At 40.4% G+C, this 23,483-nt stretch overlaps 1 protein-coding gene across 2 annotated transcripts in view; it reads right to left on the bottom strand.

The window, feature by feature from the left end:
* The window catches only part of LOC106574974 (nectin-4), a 215,464-nt gene extending 206,754 nt beyond the window's left edge, over positions 1 to 8,710 (bottom strand). The window contains exons 1-2 of one of the 2 annotated variants that reach the window (XM_045698191.1): positions 8,369 to 8,710; positions 7,887 to 8,225 (exon numbers count right to left, since the gene is read on the bottom strand). In XM_045698191.1, the coding sequence (XP_045554147.1) occupies positions 7,887 to 8,225; positions 8,369 to 8,537 (508 nt within the window). In that variant the 5' untranslated portion in view covers positions 8,538 to 8,710. Of the gene's footprint in view, positions 1 to 7,886; positions 8,229 to 8,368 lie in introns of both variants that reach the window. The other variant, XM_045698190.1, reaches the window with a different exon arrangement.
* Between the last annotated feature and the right edge of the window lie 14,773 nt (positions 8,711 to 23,483).

Genomic DNA, 23,483 nt, shown 5'->3' on the forward strand with positions numbered 1-23,483 from the left:
TATATTATACATGTGTAGCCAGCATACACAACTAAGTGTGTGTGAGAAGGACATGCAAGATATTCATGTGTCAAGGGGAAATGGACTAGCCTGAATACCAGTCTCTAGCTAACATTCAATGTTTTAGAAGAAACATTCATGTGTTGAAAATTCTAATTGTTTGCATAGTCAACTTACACACAGCTCTGACACACACACTTACTCCACCAGACATGCTACCCAGGGTTTTTTCATAGTCCCCAAATCCAGAAAAAATGTAAGCGTCCAGTATTATATGGAGCCATTACTGCAGATCTGGCTCCTGACCCTGAGACTGAGTTTTCCCCTCGTCTGGAGGTCCCTGCCTGGTCCGGTTGGGGAGTCTCCACCAGAGCCGGAGCCCTTTACGCTGTCATAGAGCTACTACCTGGCCCTGCTCTAGGGATCAAGCCAGCTCCTGCCAATGGAGCCCAGAGCGCTCCCTCCTTCCAGTCTCAGACTGTGTCAGACCCAGAGACTGTTTCCTCTGACAAGTCTGCCCCTAGTACAGATACCCTGCTGGTAGCCACAACAGCCTCTGATAGTCAGTTTCTGGAGACCTGTTGGACCATATAGTAGGACCTGTCTGCCAGTCTTTACCTGCCACAGTGTCCTGCCCTTAGTTATTAGTCAGGCCATGTTCCCGAGTGGCGCAGCGGTCTAAGGAACTGCATCTCAGTGCAAGAGGTGTCACTACATTCCCTGGTTGAATCCAGGCTGTATCACATCCGGCTGTGATTGGGAGTCCCATGGGGCGGCGCACAATTGGCCCAGCGTTGGCCGGGATAGGCCGTCATTGTAAATAAGAATTTGTTCTTAACTGTCTTGCCTAGTTAAATAAAGGTTCAAAATTTAAAATATTTCCCTTAATGTTATTAGCCTGCCTCCTCTCTTTCTCGATTGTTGCTTCATTCTTTCTTCCTTTCAACAGTTAAATGAAATAAGTTCCGTTGTCCATATCGTCATCATTCTAATGACATCCTTGATTAATAAAGGACTAGAATTAGATGCAGAAGAAGGCTTTCACTTCTCTTCATGAAGATTGAATGGTTATGGGTTTGAATAAATAACTGCCATAGGGTACCGCCATCGCACGTTCGCTCTTCTGCTGTATCTAACATTCAGAAAAAAGAACTTGCATCCGTCTTCGAATAGTCTATTGCTATATGAAATACAAACAAAAAAAATGATGACCAGCAAGCTGTTATAGTCTAGCTTTTCTTGCGTAGGACTCCAAGAGCTAAGGATCGCTTTTTAGGAGAGGCCAACGGAGCACGTTAGAATGCCAACGGAGCACATTAGAACGTTATAGAATGGTACTATAAAGACATAGAAGAGCCTTGTCTGGAATAACTGCCTGAGCTGCAAAATAGAAAGTAAATGTGAATAGGCTAGGCCTATTACGACATCTAAATATGCCATGGTGTTGTGTGTTATTTAATGGCCACAATAAAAACAAAAAACCGCATGGGGCTACTGTGGTGATCATGTAACCTAATGAATCACCCCTTTTACAGTATTTGGGAGCACGGACTGTTGGCCTTTTGACTGTTGCATTTGTGAATTCCACTCTGTATGGAGGCTTGTTATAGCCATTTGTGTTGTACAACCCCATCACACAGAGGCTATATCCATATCAATATATGAGAAAAAACTAAATATTGATTGAGTCTTGGCTATAACGTGTCCTGAGCGAAATAGCCAAGTGGTCAAGACTATCTACAGCCTATTCTTATTGCAAGATCTGTTTTCCCTATCAGCCACTGCATGCTTCTTCAACTATTTTGTTAAACATTTATTTCGAGGCCTGTGATCTAGGGTATCTTTAAGGGGAGCCCTATAATAAATACAGATACAAAACACAAAAAGAGTTCTGAAATGATTCCGCAAGACACCAGTACCCAAAATGATACTCTAAATTGCAATGCCTACAAGTTGAAGGCTTTTTTTTTGGGGGGGGAAATAGGCCTATATTAAACATTGAATTATTAAAGTGATAGGCTAATGAACTTGAGAATTTTGAGAATTTTGATACACACATGGATTTCAATAAAAAAATAGATAACTGTTCTATTCTCGTGGATTTAGTTCATATTGCAACTCAGACAAATGACTGAATAGATGACATACTGACTGACTGACTGACCTGAATGAAGAATGAATGAAATGTTAAAATATGATGGAATGTTGAGTAGCATGCATTATGCACGCTCTGCACTTTATTTGGCTAGTAGGCAAAGAGGCCTTCATTAGGGTATAATGACTATAACTGCATGCCTCCAGAAGGGCATCATCTGAGACTGAGGGGTGGTTTTCTGAAGGAGATCACAAGCTCTTCAACTGGGCAGCAGTGTTGTGATGGAGAGAATAGCCTACATGGAGACTACCTAAGACCACTGCAACAGAGTTTTTGTAAAGTGTTGGAATAAGCTTATGCCAGACTTAGCCTACGCTTAACCTCTCCCTTGTTCTTTTCAAAGTCCATATGTTCATGATCCGATTCATATAAATCATGGCAAATTATTTTACATTCATATTAACCGCTCCTACAAAATATGCTGTGTCAAGATTGAGTGATGAAATACATTTCAAAAGATTAAAATAATATTTTGAGTGGCAAAGACTCCAGTGGTCATAAATAATTCATAGATTCACGAAACATCTATTTTTATTCTGTTTAATTATTCCTGGTAGATACTACTGGTTGTGATTCCTTATTCCTGGTAGATACTACTGGTTGTGATTCCTTATTCCTGGTAGATACTACTGGTTATGATTCCTTATTCCTGGTAGATACTACTGGTTATGATTCCTTATTCCTGGTAGATACTACTGGTTATGATTCCTTATTCCTGGTAGATACTACTGGTTATGATTCCTTATTCCTGGTAGATACTACTGGTTATGATTCCTTATTCCTGGTAGATACTACTGGTTATGATTCCTTATTCCTGGTAGATACTACTGGTTATGATTCCTTATTCCTGGTAGATACTACTGGTTGTGATTCCTTATTCCTGGTAGATACTACTCGTTATGATTCCTAATTCCTGGTAGATACTACTGGTTATGATTCCTAATTCCTGGTAGATACTACTGGTTATGATTCCTAATTCCTGGTAGATACTACTGGTTATGATACCTTATTCCTGGTAGATACTACTGGTTATGATTCCTAATTCCTGGTAGATACTACTGGTTGATGATTCCTTATTCCTGGTAGATACTACTGGTTATGATTCCTAATTCCTGGTAGATACTACTGGTTATGATTCCTTATTCCTGGTAGATACTACTGGTTATGATTCATAAATCCTGGTAGATACTACAGGTTATTATGATTCACTATTCCTGGTAGATACTACTGGTTATGATTCCTTATTCCTGGTAGATACTACTGGTTGTGATTCCTTATTCCTGGTAGATACTACTGGTTGTGATTCCTAATTCCTGGTAGATACTACTGGTTATGATTCCTTATTCCTGGTAGATACTACTGGTTATGATTCATAAATCCTGGTAGATACTACAGGTTATTATGATTCCTTATTCCTGGTAGATACTACTGGTTATGATTCCTTATTCCTGGATATGTCCATGCTGTAGAGATACACCTAACAGACTGTATCTTCGCTGTTGTCGGCATAATACAACTAGTGCTATCTAGACTTGCGTTGGCAAACAAATCCATTACATTAGCTACCTACATGTGAAGTAAACTCAACTGAGGAGTAATAGAGAATGGAGACTTTTAATTTGAAAACGTGCAGGATACCTCTTTCCGGTTTCCCTGACTTCCTTTTTTATTTTTTTTATGCTGTGTTGCGCTTGTTCGGGTAGCACTCCTCACAGGCCGTTTGGTGTACACTTTTTTTGTTGGTGAGATGAAACTACCAAAATTCTGAAAGGTATTATTGTACATCAGAATTGCAACAAGATTTGTACAAGCCTAAAATGTTAGTCCGTAATCGTAACATGTTGTTTGTATGTTCACAGATGAAAGTTCACGTTTATGTTTCATGTATGGCTGTTCTTACAATCCTAACAATTTAGAATGGATTTTCTTACGATCCTTACGATACGTACGATCAACGTTTTGGAAGATATCTGTCTCCATAGATTTATGACACATTGTATAACAAGCGATGTCACAACGTACATTACAACATTGTTTAAACATTTTATTTATAAAAGTAGAAAACAAAAACACACGCAACAAAGTACATTACAACATTGTGTATCTTACAGCATTTGATTTATAAAAAGTGAAGAATTATGAAAACCACACAAAAGTCTAGTGTGGATATATCATGTTTCATCATTAACCAACTACAAAACATATTTACATACAGACTGTATTTAAGTATAAAATAAACAGCAGGCCTATGTGTGTCAGCCATTCAGTCCACTATTTAGTACCCACAATGCCTATGGATAGAAACGGTCTTTAACCCACACAGATGTGTGTGAGACAGTATGGTAGTCACTCTGTTCTCATAACCCTCTAACAGTTTTATAAGATAGAAAAGTTAAAACTGTCAAGTGTTGACAGCTATGGTCTAAAACAAACAGAACTGACCAGAGAGTTTAAAATACAGTACAATTAAAGTGATCATTACACTTTCATTTAATCCATTTTAGAAAAGTTCCAAAGGATGAGCCTAAAATAGTGTATAAGACGTCATACAAGAAGTTTTGTTGTGAGTCATATGTTGATGAGGTAAATAATATTTGCTGGTCTTTGATGTGTAATGAGGAGCAACCAGACACTGCACTTGACACATTTATGAAATTGCTTATTCCAGTTACTAATTAGCATGCCCCCATTAAGAAAATGACTGTAAAAACTGTTAAATCCCTGTGGATTGCTGAGGAATTTAAAAATGGTATGGGTGAGAGGGATGAGGCAAAAGGTCTGGCAGCCCAACTGATTGGCAAACGCTTTGCAAATTAAGAAATCATGACTAAACAAAATAAAACTACACTATGAAACAAAAATAAATGATATAAAGAATCATAGTAAAAAGCTTTGGAGCACCTTAAATGAAATATTGGGATAAAAGGCAAACTCAGCTCCATCATTCATTGAATCAGATGGCTCATTCATCCCAAAACCAGCTGATATTGCCAACTACTTGAATGACTTTTTCATTGGCAAGACAAGCAAACTTAGGTGTGACATGCCAGCAGCAAACACTGACACTACACATCCAAGTATATCTGACCAAATTATGAAAGACAAGAATAGTACTTTTGAATTCTGTAAAGTCAGTTTGGAAGAGGTGAAAAAATTATTGTTGCGCAAAGCGCTGCTCTGCCTTCTTAACAGCACTATCAACAAGGCAGGTCCTACAGGCCCTAGTTTTGTCACACCTAGACTACTGTTCAGTAGTGTGGTCAGGAGCCACAATTGTAGTTGGCTCAGAACAGGGCAGCACAGCTGGCCCTTAAAAATACACAGAGAGCTAACATTAATGACATGCAAGTAAATCTCTCATGGCTCAAAGTGGAGGAGAAATTGACTTCATCAATACTTGTTTTTGTAAGAGGTGCTGACAAGCTGAATGTACCAAGCTGTCTGTTTAAAATACTTGCACACAGCTCAGACACCCATGCATACCCCAATAGACATGCCATCAGAGGTCTCTTCACAGTCCCCAAGTCCAAAACAGACTATGGGAGGTGCACAGTACTACATAGAGCCATGACTACATATAACTCTATTCCACATCAGGTAACTGATACAAGCAATAGAATCAGATTTAAAAAGCAGGTAAAAATACACCTTATGAAACAACGGGGACTGTGAAGAGACACACAAAGGTACAGACACATGCATACGCATACATTGTGATATTGCTGTATGGTGGTATTAAACATGTTGTATTGTAGAGATGTAGTAGTGTAATAATGTTATTTGATGTACTGTTTTATCTTTATTTTATATGTAATGTAAGTACTTTAATATGTTTGGACCCCAGGAAGAGTAGCAGCTAATGGGGATCCCTAAAAAATACAAATAACATACTGGAACAACAATGGAGCAAAGCAACAAATGCAACTCATTTGCATGTATGCAGTCACCATGACCAGCACTCTACCAGGATGTTCAAATAAGGTTGTACTACTACATTTAGAATGTACTGGATATTGTTGTGGTCCTGAAATACATTAACATCAATGATACTGATAAGAGTCAAATCATATGTTGTAATAGTGTACCGACCTAACAGCTTTGTGGGTATTTACAGTTACATATTCTCCAGGGAGGACATATGATGCTGAAAAACAATTCAGTGTTTTCTAATCTATTTCTTACCTACAGTAAGAACAAACACTGTTTACTAGAAACCATAAACCCTACTGTTAATTACATTATGTGTCTTACTGTTAGATTAGACTTCTAGATTTCAGCCATCATGTTGAGGGTTGACTGTTGATGGTTCTTCCTGTTCTCCTGACTTCCTGTCACAGGCTGTGGTATTTGGGGTAAAGATTTATTTTGTAAGTTTGACAATCATTGTCAAATGAATACTGTATTTTATCTTCGTCATCTGAACAGTAAAACTTACCTTCTCATTGTATTTATCAGTTTGCACCACAGTACCACAGATCCACAGCACACAGAAATGAAACACAGTGAACCCATCACTGCAACAATCCCTGTTGGCTTAACTGTGAAAGATGACAAGATGAGAATGGTACAATTCACAGATAAGTGTCAGATTAGTTGTGGTCATTATATTAATGACTGACCACTGATCCTGTCACCATCAGTGACCTCAGGTACACCTAGCACAGAACATACAGAGACAGTACTTCAGAATGACACCAGCATGTTGGTTGTTACTGTAGACATGTACTGAACCATTTCTCACCAGGAAATGAAGCTTGAGTTCTAGCTGGAATAACCATGGAAACGTTCTTGGTGACACCTCCAGAGAACAGTGACACCACACAGCCAACCCTGGTGTCTTTGTCAGGTAGTCTGAATGCTGCCAGCGTGGAAGTTATGATGACAGTGACAGTACCATTGAGATGGGTGACATTGATCATTGTGGAATTTTCTAGAATTTCTGTGTTGTCCCAGGTTACTATAGGAACAGGTCGTCCAGTAGCAGAACAGGACAGAGTGGTGTGACTGTTGTTGGTTTGTGTGATGAAGAGTGAGGGTCCATTCAGCTCTATAGGACAACAAACACAATTCACAGTGAGATCACAATGATTCCATTTACATGATTTAGTAAATGATTCCATTTTGATAAATGGTTTCAAGACATTGGAAGTATGAGCCGATGAAATGGCTGCCTGAAGTTCTGAAGAAGTTGTTCTGGGTCAATCATTTACAGTACATTATGTTATCAGATTTTACCATTTACTTGGAGGCAGGTCCTTCCACTGATAGGTCCATCTGGAAAGGTGTTAAACAGACACTTGTAGCAGGACTCGTCTCCTCTTGACACTCCTCTGATGACGATAGAACAGTTCTGCAGTCCCTCGTCTTCAAACTCCACTTTCCCTTGAAAAGGTAGGTTGACATCGGGACCTCGTTTGCTGTAAGTGGCCACATTTTCATTCGCCCCAGTTGTCTCTTTTTGCCAGGTTACTTGCCGCACGTCTTTGGGTGTCATGAGCTCACAGGTTAAGACTGCATCTTCTCCCAGGGTTGCTGTGACAACCTGCTGTGTTCTCACCTGATGAGAGAGCCCTGCATGAAGACAGTTACACACTACTTAGTACATTACAAACTCACACACACACTCAGTTTGTAGAGCATGGTGTGTTGTGGGTTTGATTCCCATATTATAAAAAAATGTAAGCAGTTAAATTAGTAACTAGTAAATTAGTTAATTAATTACTTGACTAACCTTGAATGGTAAGACAAGTCTGCTTGCGTATTGAACCACTCGGGTAAACATTGAAGGAGCAAATATAGCAGGCTTCCTCCGACCATGTTACATTCTTCACGGTAATGGACGTAGAGTTGAGAGATGCCTCCGTGAAAACCACCTTGCCTCGGTGCGGGTCTATGATTTGAGCTCCAAACCGCTTGCTGTAGGTGGCCAGATTCTCCACCGAGTCGTCTTTGAACAGCCTCTGCCAGGTGACTTGCAGCACACCTGTCGAGTCCGCATGGGTGCAGGTATATGATGCGTCGGCATTGAAGTCAACCCTGGTGTCTCCTCTAGCTACGACGTTGACAGAGACTGCTAGAAATGGAAGAAGGAATGTTAACGGGTAAATAAAAGTTTAGCCTTACAAAAAAATCTATGACCTGTCAAACGTGGGAAATGTTCCTTTATCTTATACGAGCAGAATCAACTGATCAGATCCATGGAAAATAACGTACCTTCAGACAGAATGCATAAGATAATTAGGTAAGTGTTCATTCTCAGCTGGTGAATGTTGACAAGATCATGTTTCTGTTTCTGGCGTTGGACCTTTAAATATTGGCGAGTGAAAGTGAAAGTTAGCCGGTGGCGTTGGGCGGTTTCCGGTAACCAATGTAGAATAAACATCGATAATGAAGTATAAACATCGATAATGAAGTTATCACGGAACTAGAATGAGTACGTTTATATTTCTATGGAAGAAACGAGGTTGTTCTAGTATTTATGTATGGCTCACAATAAGCTTAATGTCATACTGTAGCTGCATGTCTTTGTAGTTGATATACAGGACCTAAAATAAACATCTGCCAAATGCGTGTAGATTTTCTCATTTCCGGGTTAAGAAGTCTATTTCACCAGACACGTTGACGGGTGGTCATGGCTCCACAGTGCGAGCATTTCACTCGCATTTGTGAATAAAAATAGTAAAGTATGATCACATGTATAGTTAAATAAATGCGGCAGCAGATGTTTTCTGAGTATTTCTGCCGTTTTGTTTCATAGCTGGTAAATTAATCGCACAAAGTCAAAGAACTCAGATTGACTCAGTCTCAAAGGCACAAACACGGCTTGGGTCACGCTACCACGGTAATCATGATATTTTGGTTAAAAGACACAAAAAATTAAATTAAACAATATACCACTTTGCTTCTTACTAGTAAAACATTACAAAGCATGTGCATCCGTTTTTTTGTGTGTTTTGTTGGTGTAATTTTAGCGCAAAAAAAAACACATTTTGTCTTGTGTAATAAAGATAAATCTAACGTTTTACCTAATGATATATAAGGAGGGCATTTGCACAACATGTTTCACAACAGCACACAACAAAATTCCAGAGACATATTGAGCAACCAAGTGATACCAATCACGACCACACCCAGAGGACAGATGGCTGACTTAAGAACTCACACAAAAATGTCAAGACATGAAGGCGCCCTAGCCACACGAACTGACCACTGGTGTAAAGAACAACATTCCATGAATATCGCAAGCACCCAGACACGAATTACCAGAAATACACACACACACACACACACACACACACTTAGGTGTGTTGGACTCCGAGGACAAAGGACACTGCCAAGGGCCAATGGGAAGTTGACACCACCTGGAGAATGGACCGTCCCTCCACTCATCGACCAGTCAGGAGAGCGGACCTACTAGACTCAACGTCAACACACTGTTATTTCATTGTATAAATTGGATGCACACTATGTTTCGGGGCTCTCTTCTGCTAGTTCCCTATGAGCTAAACGAAGGAGTCCGTGCACGCTTTGCCAAATATCTTTGTCTCATAATAAACTGCCTTACTATAAACTGAATCCACCCGGTCCAGCGTCTTGACTTGGTCTCCTTCTCAAGTAACTGATCATCAACAAAATTGGTAGCAGAGGATGGTTTCATACTCCTGAATTCGGTCCATTAATGGTTGATGTGAGAGGAGACAAGTCCGGGACAATCTCGTAAGGACGGGTGACCTGTCCGCAGGAGTCATCGGCGATTCTGCTTGCCCCGGGAAACTGATCAACGAGCTCGACAAAAAAAAAAGAAAGGTAAGCAGAGCCTGTTAAAACAAAATCTGCATATTATATTATAGTCTTTATCCAAATTTTGATCAGTAGTACTGGGCGTGAGTATGAATTACTGTTAATATTGCATGAAATTGTATAAACAAATGTCAAGGCTGAGTACAAGGATATTTGGTGTTTAATGCCTGGATTGTGATATCAAGTCGCGTCGGTAAACTGGGACTAGTCAAAGTAGCGCTCGACTAGGTAGCGTCAGTAACACTGGGATTGATCACGATTAGAACCAAGTAGCGTTGGTAAAACTGGGATTGGTTAGGATTAACCGAGTAGCGTCAATATAAATTGGGATCGGTAACCGAGTAGTGTCAGTTGAACTGGGATCGGTATAACTAATCAAGTAGCGTCAGTAAGATTGGGATTGGGTAGGATGAGCCGAGTCGCGTCAGGATAACTGGGATCGGCAACCGAGTAGCGTCAGTAAACTGGGATCGGTATAACTACTCAAGTAGAGTTAGTAAACTGGGATTGGTAAAACGTATCTGTGAGTTTCTGTCCGGCTGAAGTGGCGTTTGGTTTGAGACATTAATATACAGTCAGGTACATGGGATATTGCATTCCGTGAAATTGGGGCGGACTGAAGTGACTCAGTCCGGAGCGTCAATACACAGTCGGGTGCATAGAAATTAACCCAGGAAATATCCGTGAGATTGGGACCAACTGAAGTAGTCATCAGTTGGGAGCGCCAATATACAGTCGGATAATTCGGTATATTGTAGTGTTGATTGAGCGTTTCACAGGTCTTCTTGTAATCAATTTAATTTCATTTGTATAATTTTTAAGAATTACTGCGTGAATTGTGGTCAGCCGCCGTGCTGTTGGTATTGTCCTGGGTTATTTCAACAATACAATTAACAATTGTCTTGATAAGGGTTGAAGTGGTTGTTATTCTGCTACTGTAATATAGACAGTTCATTAAATTAAATTATAATTTTCGGCACTTTGTCTACGAGGGTGGGGCACCAGAGATAAGTCTGTGTCAGCACCGAGAATACATCGCTGGTTTTGACCAACGACGGGCTAAGTATACAAAGATAGAGGGACATTAGTGTGGGTAATAAAATGGCAACCATTCCACCAACCAAACTTCAATTTAGCGAATATTTAGATCAGAAGATACAGGATAGAGCGGGGGAAAGGAACATTATAAAGCAATAAGGTAGTGATGGAGGAAGGGTTGAAGGAAGCAGTTGAGAAGGGAACAGAAAGTGAAAAGGACAGAAACAGGAACCACATGTTTAAGAAGGAAGAAAAAAAAACAGAGAAAAGGAAGACACCGTCAGGGGCCCAGATAACGTGGCAAGTGGAAAGGGGGTACCTGGTGGGAGTGAAAGACAGGTTTGTTGGGTGGGTAACAGTAATACCAGAGCAATACCAAAGGCACGAGAGGAGGCCAAGTCAGTTATAAAGTGGCTGCAAATCAGTAACAAGCACCTGAGACAGGTGGAGGAGAGATTCGGGATTGTACACAAATTTGGGTAGGTGTGCAGGCCCCAATCTCAGGGCCTCGTGGAACGCGCCACTCAAACCCTTAAGGCTAAATAGCTAAGGTATGTGCAGGTTTGAATATGCCTGGTCCACCAAGGGAGGGAGGTCATATGCCCGCCCTTGATGTACAACAAATTGTAATGTCTGTATGTGAGAAAACTGACGGAACTTTCTGCAGCTCTCTCCACACAGATCCGCAAGGTCCAAAAGGGGGTATGACTTTTTGACCCCACTGGTGACTTTTCCTTTTGTGGTCTGATCAGCCGCAATGAAAAGCCATTGGATGGTGAATTTAAGGTCATTTGGGATACTAACTTTAAGGAAATTTGGAGAACTGATAATTATGATGGAGTTAAAATTCTTAGACAAAATTGATCATTTGAACCAATGAGAAGACAAAATGACGAAAAGGGTACAATAATTTTTCTTTGGGGAGTAGTTTAGATTAGTCATTTTGATCTGATTATGTTACGTGAATATCGTTTGATAAGTAGGGGTACTTTTTACATTATCTAGATAAGTTTATTTTTCCTTAGGAAGTCAGCTGTGGTTGTATTTAGTGGAAGAGATTTAACACAACAAGACTGGAATTAATATAATAGTAATATTATATTTTGTTGTTAAATAAGTTTTAAATGGTAGACTTATGTCAAGCATTAGGATATATTCTAAGCCAACAGGACAGGAATATATGACATCTGTAGGGAATCCAGGATTATTGAGGGTATCGAGATAAATGTAGGTAGATATGTAATAAGATCATGAGACATTTAGTACTCCCCTGCACTGCTGAGACTTTGATGGGTTGGAAGTAGGAGGAGAGCATAAGCAAGGAAGAGAAGATAAAAGTAACATAGAAGAATTAGATAACGGTTAGTGAGTGGAGACCAGCATAGTTAAATTATAAACAGGTGAGGACAGAAATAACACTGGAGAGACAGAAAAGACATAAGAATAGAAGATAGCAGGATCATTTAGTTAGGTTCATTTAGTTAGGATATTAATACATGGAGAGACTATCGGCTCCATAGGCATGTATTATAGTTTTGATTTTAAGTTATGTTTGGTAAAATTCGCTAGGAAAAGATATGATAATTTAGTTGAAAGAAGTTGTTCAATCTTAAAGAAGATAGGACACTTGATAGAGAAATGCACAGGGTAGCTAAGGAGGAATGCCCCAGGGAGAATTGGACATGTGGTATATGAAAGGGGGCAATCCTACAAGAGAAGGGCTGACATAAGGATAATTTACTAACCTTACAAAAGACATTGTTAAGAAATGCAGCAAAATTGATACATGGCTTGAGCCATGTATAAAAAGGGGGAGTATGGTAGAGCAGGTGATAGAACAGGATAGGATGCTACTAGAACAAAAACATTTTTGTAGAATTTCCATTCCAACATTTGGAAATTGACTTATTGAACTATTCCGAATTGAGGGGAAGAAGGGGTGTTTAACAAGAATAGATAAGTATTGCAAATGGGTAGAAGTGTTCCCAACTTACTTGGTGGACAAGATTATGGTAACTAAAAAATGAGGACAAGATATTATCCCTAGTGTTGATACTGGGATCTATCTCTTTAAATGATGGATGACATTTTAGCTAATTAGGTAGAGCCTATAGAATGCCAGAGTTAGAGATACCAGAACAGGTAGACATAGAAGTGAAGAAATACTAGCAGAGCACATGAGAAGACTGTTTGTTAACCAAACCCGTATGTCCAAGATTTTGTGTCCAACAGGTGAATTACAGGAGAAGGTGATTCACTCAATCAAACCAGGAGACTGGGTGTGGATCCAGTCCCTGAGGAGAAAAAACTGGAAGCAGTCCCGTTGGGAAGGCCCATACCAGGTGCTGTTAAACCATTGCCTTTGCCATTAGAAAAGCTCAGAGAGTCACTTGGGTCCACGTTACCCACTGCAAAAAGGTATGTACACATATGAGCACTGATGATCACACACAGAGTTAGGAGAAGAACCGATACCAACAGGGTCCGGGGGCTACCTCCTTAACGAAGATTTCCTATCCCGATCGTTCATCACTGTGTGTGCTCCTAGAGGTGTGAGTATGGGGTGGTACCAAGCAGAGAGACTAAGGGCAGGAGAGGGTTGACGGTTTTTGGGAAGAGTAGAAACTCTGAGCTGCATCATAGTCTAATCTTTCTGATATATTCAGATCCACCACCTACTGGTACTAAACATAGGTTACCGTTGTCATTGAGAAGAAGTAAAAGATAAACTATATAATACACTGATGAGTGACGTACAGAATAAGGAATCAAAGAAGATCAAGATGTAGAATTTAAGGTAAACATTAAACAATTTTCTGGGGAAGCAGACAACTGTACAGGAATATGGGTTGGCCAGATTGAAGTACTCAGCCAACCCACCTCGGTTCACCTAAATTCCTGATGAGCACCAGTGTTATAGATACAAGAATGGCACCTAGAATTAAGATGATTTTAATGGCTGGAAAGGTAATTGTTAATATGACTGACTTAGGTTTGAAAGCACAGGAGAAAATGTTTAACCTCATAGCACCTACAACTGATGAAGGGTGGGCTAGTACCAGCGAAGGACGCATACGACAGGAATTACCACAAAGGGTGGTTAGAAATTTGAGCCCTAGGGTTATTGGTCCTACCAGTTCGAATTAACTATCAGAGACCAGTTATAGGAGGCTAAAGAAGGTACAGGAGGAGTTTTGATCAGGATGGGATTAGCTTTGTCTAGATGGATGCTATTGGCATCCTCAGGGAGGTTCCAGATGAATACAAAGCTATGAATCAAATATGTGAAGGCTTTAACACTACATTATGTTGGTAGTTGACAATAAATAATAATGTGGATTGAATTAATGACATCTTTTAATCAACAGAGATTCATGAATGAAACAGGGGATGCAGTAAAGAGGTTCTCTGACCAATTATCCGCCACCTCCCTCATGACCTGGTAAAATAGACTGACTCTAGATAGGTTACGGGCAAAGAGGATGGTGTAGGTAGAATGATTAGGTTCATTGCTGTACGTACATTTCTGATAACACAGCTCATGTTTGGGAATTGGAAAAGTGTTGCAAGAACTGTATTATGGGCTGGTTTCACCTGAATGAGTGTGTTTGGGTTGTGTAGTTGTTGTTTGGTCCCGTGTGCAAGAGGTTTAATCACCAGAACTCTAGAGAGATGGATAACGGAGCAGATGGTGAGCTACGGACCGAGTCAAAGTTCAGATCAATGAGACGACAAGTACCTACCGCCGAGCAAGCTTGTTCCCCTTTTTCTTTGTCACGTCTTGCAGACGTGAAGAGGGGGATTTGTAATAAAGATAAATCTAACGTTTTACCTAATGATATATAAGGAGGGCATTTGCACAACATGTTTCACAACAGCACACAACAAAATTCCAGAGACATATTGAGCAACCAAGTGATACCAATCACGACCACACCCAGAGGACAGATGGCTGACTTAAGAACTCACACAAAAATGTCAAGACATGAAGGCGCCCTAGCCACACGAACTGACCACTGGTGTAAAGAACAACATTCCATGAATATCGCAAGCACCCAGACACGAATTACCAGAAATACACACACACACACACACACACACACACTTAGGTGTGTTGGACTCCGAGGACAAAGGACACTGCCAAGGGCCAATGGGAAGTCGACACCACCTGGAGAATGGACCGTCCCTCCACTCATCGACCAGTCAGGAGAGCGGACCCACTAGACTCAACCTACGTCAACACACTGTTATTTCATTGTATAAATTGGATGCACACTATGTTTCGGGGCTCTCTTCTGCTAGTTCCCTATGAGCTAAACGAAGGAGTCCGTGCACGCTTTGCCAAATATCTTTGTCTCATAATAAACTGCCTTACTATAAACTGAATCCACCCGGTCCAGCGTCTTGACTTGGTCTCCTTCTCAAGTAACTGATCATCAACACTTGTAAAAAATCTGGTAGACTTTGGTCGAATAAAAAGTACATTTTATGCCCATGGTTCACTGGCACTGTGTATTTTCCACTTGAAGGCCACCACATCAAAGGCATTATTAAGGCTACTGTAACCACAGCTAGTTCCAAAGCAAGTCTGCGTTGTTCCAGGTAAAATAGAACAATATAGTCTCCTAAATACCACATTAATAGTCTTCTTAATATGTATAAAAGATGAAACAGTAAAAAAACAAGAAGAACAAAGCATAAACTGAAGTCAATCTACCTACAAATAGTTTTGTAATGTGGGGAAATAGTGACTCCATGTTGTTGGGAAGAGGGTGAGGATTTTACTGTACGATCTAATGACTAGAAAATAGTTTCAAGGTAATTAAGTGTGTCATTGGAATTTACAGATGCTGTTCTGGGGTGCAAACAGCATTGTATTGTTATGTATGTAAATCTGAAACATCCATTGAGTATGATTTGTTACGTTCGTTAGTTATGTAATAATTTGTGGATCTCCATCACCTATTTGGTATGATATGTTATGAATTACAATTAGTGTCCTGTGTTACGAATTACAATTCGTATCCTGTGTTACGAATTATAGCTATGTGGCTAACATTAGCTAGCTGGGTAACCTATAAAGTAAAATATGTTACGAATTTGCAAAACGCACAATATGTTACGAATTTGCAGAACACATGATATGTTACGAATTCTAGCTAGATAGCTAACGTTAGCTGGCTGGCTAATGTTAGCTAGGTTAGGCATTAGAGTTAAGGGAAGGTTAGGAATTAGGTTAAAGAGTTAGGGGAAGGTTAGCTAAAATGCTAAAGTTGTCCGTGATGAGATTCAAACACGCAACCTTTGAGTTGCTTGACATTTGTGTTATACATTTTTGCATTAAGTAACCATCTGTCTTATGTAACCATACCAAACAAAACATTATATATTGAGTGTCCTGGATAAAGCTTTACTATGTTACGTCTATGAGACCAGACTGGTGGTAAGGGTCATGTGCATGCTGAGGGGATGTGCAGTGAGGGACTTTGTTCCCACATGTCAAAGCAAATGGAGAAATTTGCAAGATGACCACTGCCCCAGAGTCTTGTATCCAAGACGCATTATAGAAAAGGTGAAACCGAAAGATCTGTGAGTTTATGTCATAACCTTAGTATTATAACATAGTTAGATATGTTTTTAAATACTGATTTTTATTGTAGGCTGCCATAAAATATATAATATTCTCATGAAATTGAATATAAATTCCTCCTGTATCTCGAGCGGCAAGTAGCCTGGTGGGTAGAAGCGTTGGGCCAGCAACGCCCAATCCCCGAGTTGACAAGGTAAAAATCTGTCATTCTGCCCCTGAGCAGAATTGGGTTGGGTTAAATGAGGAAGTCACATTTCAGTTGAATGCATTCAGACTCGCTATCCCCCTGTCCCTGTACAACTGACTAGGTATCCCCCTGTCCCTGTACAACTGACTAGGTGTCCCCCTGTCCCTGTACAACTGACTAGGTATCCCCCTGTCCCTGTACAACTGACTAGGTGTCCCCCTGTCACTGTACAACTGACTAGGTGTCCCCCTGTCCCTGTACAACTGACTAGGTATCCCCCTGTCCCTGTACAACTGACTAGGTATCCCCCTGTCCCTGTACAACTGACTAGGTGTCCCCCTGTCCCTGTACAACTGACTAGGTGTCCCCCTGTCCCTGTCCAACTGACTAGGTGTCCCCCTGTCCCTGTACAACTGACTAGGTATCCCCCTGTCCCTGTACAGCTGACTAGGTGTCCCCCTGTCCCTGTACAACTGACTAGGTGTCCCCCTGTCCCTCTACCCTGTACAACTGACTAGGTGTCCCCATGTCCCTGTCCCTGTACAACTGACTAGGTGTCCCCCTGTCCCTGTACAACTGACTAGGTGTCCCCCTGTCCCTATACAACTGACTAGGTGTCCCCCTGTCCCTGTACAACTGACTAGGTGTCCCCCTGTCCCTGTCCCTGTACAACTGACTAGGTGTCCCCCTATCCCTGTACCCTGTACAACTGACTAGGTATCCCTCGTTCCCTATACAACTGACTAGGTATCCCCCTGTCCTCTTGTCATACCTGATTATGTACAGTCTTAGCTGGGAATAGTATTTGACTAAGTGGGAGGGCTGAGTCAAGGTTACTGTAGAATAGAATCATAAATGAAAGAGAAACTGTCTAGGCTGTAGGGTTATTACAATACTCTGACCACTCTCAGCCTCAAATCAAATGTATTGGTCACATGCACGTGTTAGCAGATGTTATTGCGGATGTAGCGAAATGCGCGTGCTTCTAGCTCCAACATTGCAGTAATATCTAACAGTTTCACAACATATACCCAAAATACACTTAAATCTAAGTAAGGAATGGATTAAGAATATATACATGTGTCATGACGTTGGCCTCTTTGAGTACAGGGAGGACAGTTGACCCCCTCCCCCCTTGCACCATCCCCCAACCTACCTCCCCCCACCCAGGCCCTGTGTGAAAGGGTTGTAAAATTCCAGAGGAGAATCTTACAACCACATGGCCCAGTTGAGACACAGAGGGGTCCCATAGAGAGACACAGGAAATTCTTCCAACTCACAGAATTGGGGAACCGAATGACATTTGTGTTCTGGAGAAGGTATGGAAGATTGGTGAAGAATCCAGCTACGAACTGGTCCGCTTGGTACAATTTTGTGATACTCAGAAGAGACAATATAGCCATATTACCATAAAACGGTTTATATAATAGCCTCAGCCTTGAGACTTGCATCCACATAGTTGTATAAAATGTATTAATAAGGATAAAGCTATTTGTAATACATTGAGATGCTATGTACTGATGTTAATGTGATAGAATTGTATTTCTGGACCAAGCTTAACTCAGTCATCGGCACGCCCCCAGGGACACAGACAGGACCAGGCGTCATGTGGCATGTTCACTATAAAACTATACCCGGATCTACTTTCTTCAGACCCGGCCTCCACTCCATTGCGAGTTGGCCAATAGGTTTGACCATCCAAGTACTCTACTGAAAGTGAACTATACCACGTGGTTAACTTTTAGACTATCGATACCGACAGAATAAGAACAAGTCTTTGATATTAATTATTAGTCTGCAGCTAAGTAAATGATATCATTGAACGCGAAGACCAACGAAACATCCATTCTATGATGACATTAATGAATGTCGCTTTGAAAGATCCATTCTAACCGAGAGATAGAGAGAGAGAGAGAGAGAGAGAGAGAGAGAGAGAACTCTCCAACAGAACGACGCTCCAACAAGGATCCCGACGACACACTGAGCGTAAATATATATTGATTGCAATTGTTCCCAAATGAGTGAGCGTTCATGTGCAATTGATTAGCATGTCAATTGTTAATATTAATGAACTCTGTGTACCTCCTCAGCTGAACATTTTATGACCCTTTGTTCTACAAGACACCAGACATGCCTGTTAGCCACTAGGGCACATTACTCTACCAATTCTTTGTGATGATAATTACTGTTTGTATACTTTCTGTGAATTACTTAGTTTAGTAAATAAATGATTTTAAGACAATTGATGTATGGATGATTTTAGTAAAGACTGGGTTCGTGCAGATACAACAACTTACGACGTTTGGAATGAGACTGGACGCGAGGTAAAATACACCATTTAAACCAGAAGATAATCGGCCTATACTATAATAGAATATAATATATAATGTTATAATATAGGAAAGTTATATTAGGAAAATTATAGCTTTGTAATCTGAATATTTTCCTTGGTGCCCCGATCTCCTAGTTAATTACAATTAAACGATGAATCAGTTTAATCGTGTGATAATAATTACAGGGAGTTAATTGATAAACATGTCTTCAGTTTAATGGTACCCCAAAGACACAACACATGTATGTCAGGGCGGCATTGGACTAAGATACAGTGGTATAGAATACAGTATATACATATGAGATGTCCAATGCCGCTCTGACATATATGTGTGTATATATATGTCCTCAGTGGTAAGTGTTATGCTGAATCCAGGAAAGGATGAGCAGTCAGAATGATACTTACAGTAGCCACTCCTTATCTGATGACTAAGCTACTGTAAACTTTGATATCCTGTGATTGTATTGAAATGTGTACTGGGTCATCTGGTAGAACTGTAGGTAGCCTAGAGTTAGAGAGGCGGACCAGTAACTAGAGTGTTGCTGGTTCGAATCACAGGTCCGTCAGGAAATACAGTATGATGCTGCACCACAGCACACGGACCCTCAGGGTATGCATATGTCAGTGTTTACAGTGTCAAAACACTGTATGGTGGCAAATGGATGTATGTAGTTTCCATAGAAACCCCTGAAAGGAGAAATAGAGCAGCAATGTGTTTTAATCTGAACAAAACATGTTCATTATATCTTGGGAAGTACCTGTCTCATATTCTGGTTGGCTGGTGTGTTCTTATGTTACTGTGGTGACATTGATACATGTGAACCTGTCTCACTCAACCAGAGGACGATTCCAGCTGCAGCTCAATGCTTAAATCTAGAAACACAGACACTGAAGACAGACAATACATTTTCTGAAGTATACATCTTTCTTTGATCAATTCATGTAGAATATCCAGCATATGGATCATAAGGTACAGAACAAGTAGCAAACACTAGGTGGAACAACAATAAAAAGGTATGGATAGAAAATTCAGGACACAAAATGCAGGACACAATCAAACGATGCAAGAGAATAAAGTAGACGGCCTGGGTCATGGATAATTGTTGTTTGTTGAATGATTGCTGTGTTTTGATGTATTTTTGCTGAGCTCTTCCTTTTGCTGCCCTCCTTTTTTTTCTTTTTTTAAAGCATAACCCTGAGGTTGGGAGTGGCCAGAGTACTGTAATAAACCTCCAGCCCAGATGGTTCCTCTTTCATTTGACTCTTTTCTACAGTAACCCTGACTCAGACCTCCTGTTGGGCCACATAGCTAAGCTACTTGGTACAATTATAGAATGTTTTTCACTTGTGGGCTTAGTTAACTTAGCTATGTGGCCCAACAGGAGGTCTGAGTCAGGGTTACTGTAGAAAAGAGTCAAATGAAAGAAGAACCATCTGGGCTGGTGTCATGGGAATTCTGTTCCCAGTGTTCATAAACTGAACTTCAATTAGACTACTCAGTCTGCACCCCAGAGTTTGTAAGATTCTGGTTAAATGACACAGACGGAGGCCCAGCATACAATAGTCAATCATGTTTATTCACGAGAGCTCTGAAATTCATACAATGCACACAGCCATTTATATTACTCATTTCGTCATATAAATGCCCCTCCTCTTCTCTAACATTGTCAATGCTGCTCCAATACATACATTGCTTATCATATCCTACACATGCTACATAATCTACTGCAAGCCTAACGGTTTCTCCCCTCACCTGGGTGAGGAGACCTTCTTGCTGTTATCAGTTTCACCGTAGTCACAAGTTGTCTGCTGTCTGGTAACAGCAGACAACTTGTCTTGCTTATATTGCTAAATCATTAAGCTTCAACTTTTCCGACACACACACATTAGTACATTCATTTTATAATCACTCGGTTATACCTTTTCAGGGTGAAATCATTTAGTCAAACCTTTAATCATATAATTTCCATTACACCTGGAGGTTTATTACAGTACTCTGGCCACTCCCAACCTCAGGGTAATGCTTTAAAAAAATGTGTGTGACTGTCAAGAAAGATGTTATGGTGCTAGAAATCTTTTGCATTTTAAAAATGTTCCTGCAATTCTACACTTTATTAAAGGTGCAATATGCAGAAATCCCCATTTCCTGGTTGCTAAAATTCTAATAGTTCACCTAATTTCAGTTTGTGACAAAACAAGCGATGTTTAGTGTAAACAATAATCTAAACCACTGTGAAATATATTTTTATTAAACCAAAAATGTGTTTTCTGTCACGTCCTGACCCTTGTAAGAGGTAATTTTCTATAGTAGAGCGGTCAGGGCGTGACAGGGGGTGTTTGTGTTTTTTCTATGTTGTCTATTTCTATGTTTAAGTTCTAGTTTGTCTATTTCTATGTTGGGTTTGTTTGGGTTGATCTCCAATTGGAGGCAGCTGATCCTCGTTACCTCTAATTGGAGGTCATATTTATGTTGATGTTTATGTTTTGTGGGTGATTATCTTTTGAGTAGTGTGTTTTCCTCTCTGCGTCACGTTTTTTTGTGTTTCAAGTATTTAGTGTATTGCATTTAGTTTCACGGAATAAATGAATATGTGGAACTACGAACACGCTGCATGTTGGTCCGATCCTTTGAACAGCCGTGACAGTTTTCAGATGTTTGAAGCTGGTGTACAAAGCAATGTTTGTCAGACCATGAGACGTCCCGAAGTCTTTTCACAAAACCATCAGTAGAGTCTGAATGGTTTGGCCTACAAATTATTAGGACCCCTCTATGGAAAGATGAGACTCATGTTCTCTGTTTTGTTTGGGACGTCTTGGATCGGTACAGCTTATCTGCCAACCTCTGTCTATAGCGTTCAAACAGTTTTGGCTACACACTAATATGAAAGGTGAGACCTCGGTGGAAAGGTGAGACTCTCACGAACACGTACATGTTGGTTGATTTGCTCTGCTCTAGGACGCTCACAAGACTTGTCTGAAGGTCCCCGGTACCAGTTAAAAAAATGAATGGAAGTATATATGGACTGTTTAGCGCCAAAAAAAAATGTACATACCGTCTGTAACTGGAGTAACATTAGAGAGGAGACACATACTCATCGTCGCCATCTCTAACACCTAGGGTGCAATCAAGCGGATCACTTTTGTCAAGTCGTTGACCATCGCCGTTCGAAGTGTGTTGCATTATGGGGATCAAAATTATCTCACGCCTGCATATCGACTGCATGAACTTTAAAAAAAGGTTTGCAGTTACCCTTCACCAACTTCATCCTGCAGCCTGCACTGTGGGAGGCTCTATTGTCAACCAATCATTCGGGGTTTTTTTTTTACTCACCCAAACGTGACCAAAGACATGACTGAAACAGGAAGCAACTTGGCCATGATTCATGTATACAGTGGATCTATACAAATTAATGTTATGTTTGAGGCGCTCTCTCACTAATTGGTTGTACAATGTACACTCGTATGACTTCAGTTTGTGAGTGTGTGATATGGGGGGTTGGAAACATGTTTATTTCGACATTATAAAGAGAAACCTTTATAAACAACGGCAACACTTCCGTGTTGGTCTGAGCCTTGCTGTTGGAAAACTACATTAGTGACTGACTTCCGGCTGTCGCAGATGCACCTCCCCCGACTTCACTCCTAGACTTTCCTTTACAGTCAGTTGCTTTAGCCTTACCACTAAAATGTGATAATGGGACAGCTTGGGTTTTTACAGTAGATGTCACATTGGAATTACCTACGTAGTGTGACTCTGGGTTCACAAGTGCAGTCTGTACAATTTTGGTCAGTCTGATATGACACTTGACAGTCATCCCACCCCCTCATCATTCTATTTATCTTACATATTGTAGATCAAGTATTTCCTTTGGGCAGATGAGTGGCATCTGCTCCTCTGGTCTCCAATGTTTTCATCACTGTCTCTGCAAACAGGAATGGAAGCAGACAGTGAGTTTTTTTTCATATGAAAGGTTTGATTTGAGCATTAGTAGCTGTAGTGAAGTAAAAAGGAAAGTTTATTCTTATTGACTAACTGCATTAAAACTGTAGTGAATAATGTTGTTACACTTTACAATACTGTGTCCTTATTACTGTGTAGGCCGAATTCCTGTAAGTACAGTGTAACAAGTACTGTAATCACTCATTGTTACCCTGTATTAGGGTTAGGGTACAAATAAAATAGATCATGCAATATATCTCTTAGTTTCAACAGCTGTGAATAGACCCCACAGCACCAAAAGCACTTCTGGATACACTTCCACACATACTGACCAACTGCACAACCAAACGTTGACCCAACACTGCCTGCTCAGACCGACTACAGATATGATGTATTTACTCAGTAGAGGAACACAAAACTTCAGCAAACCAAAGTGATGCT

This window comes from Salmo salar, chromosome ssa16 (assembly GCF_905237065.1).
Source record: "Salmo salar chromosome ssa16, Ssal_v3.1, whole genome shotgun sequence".
Lineage (NCBI taxonomy): Eukaryota > Metazoa > Chordata > Actinopteri > Salmoniformes > Salmonidae > Salmo > Salmo salar.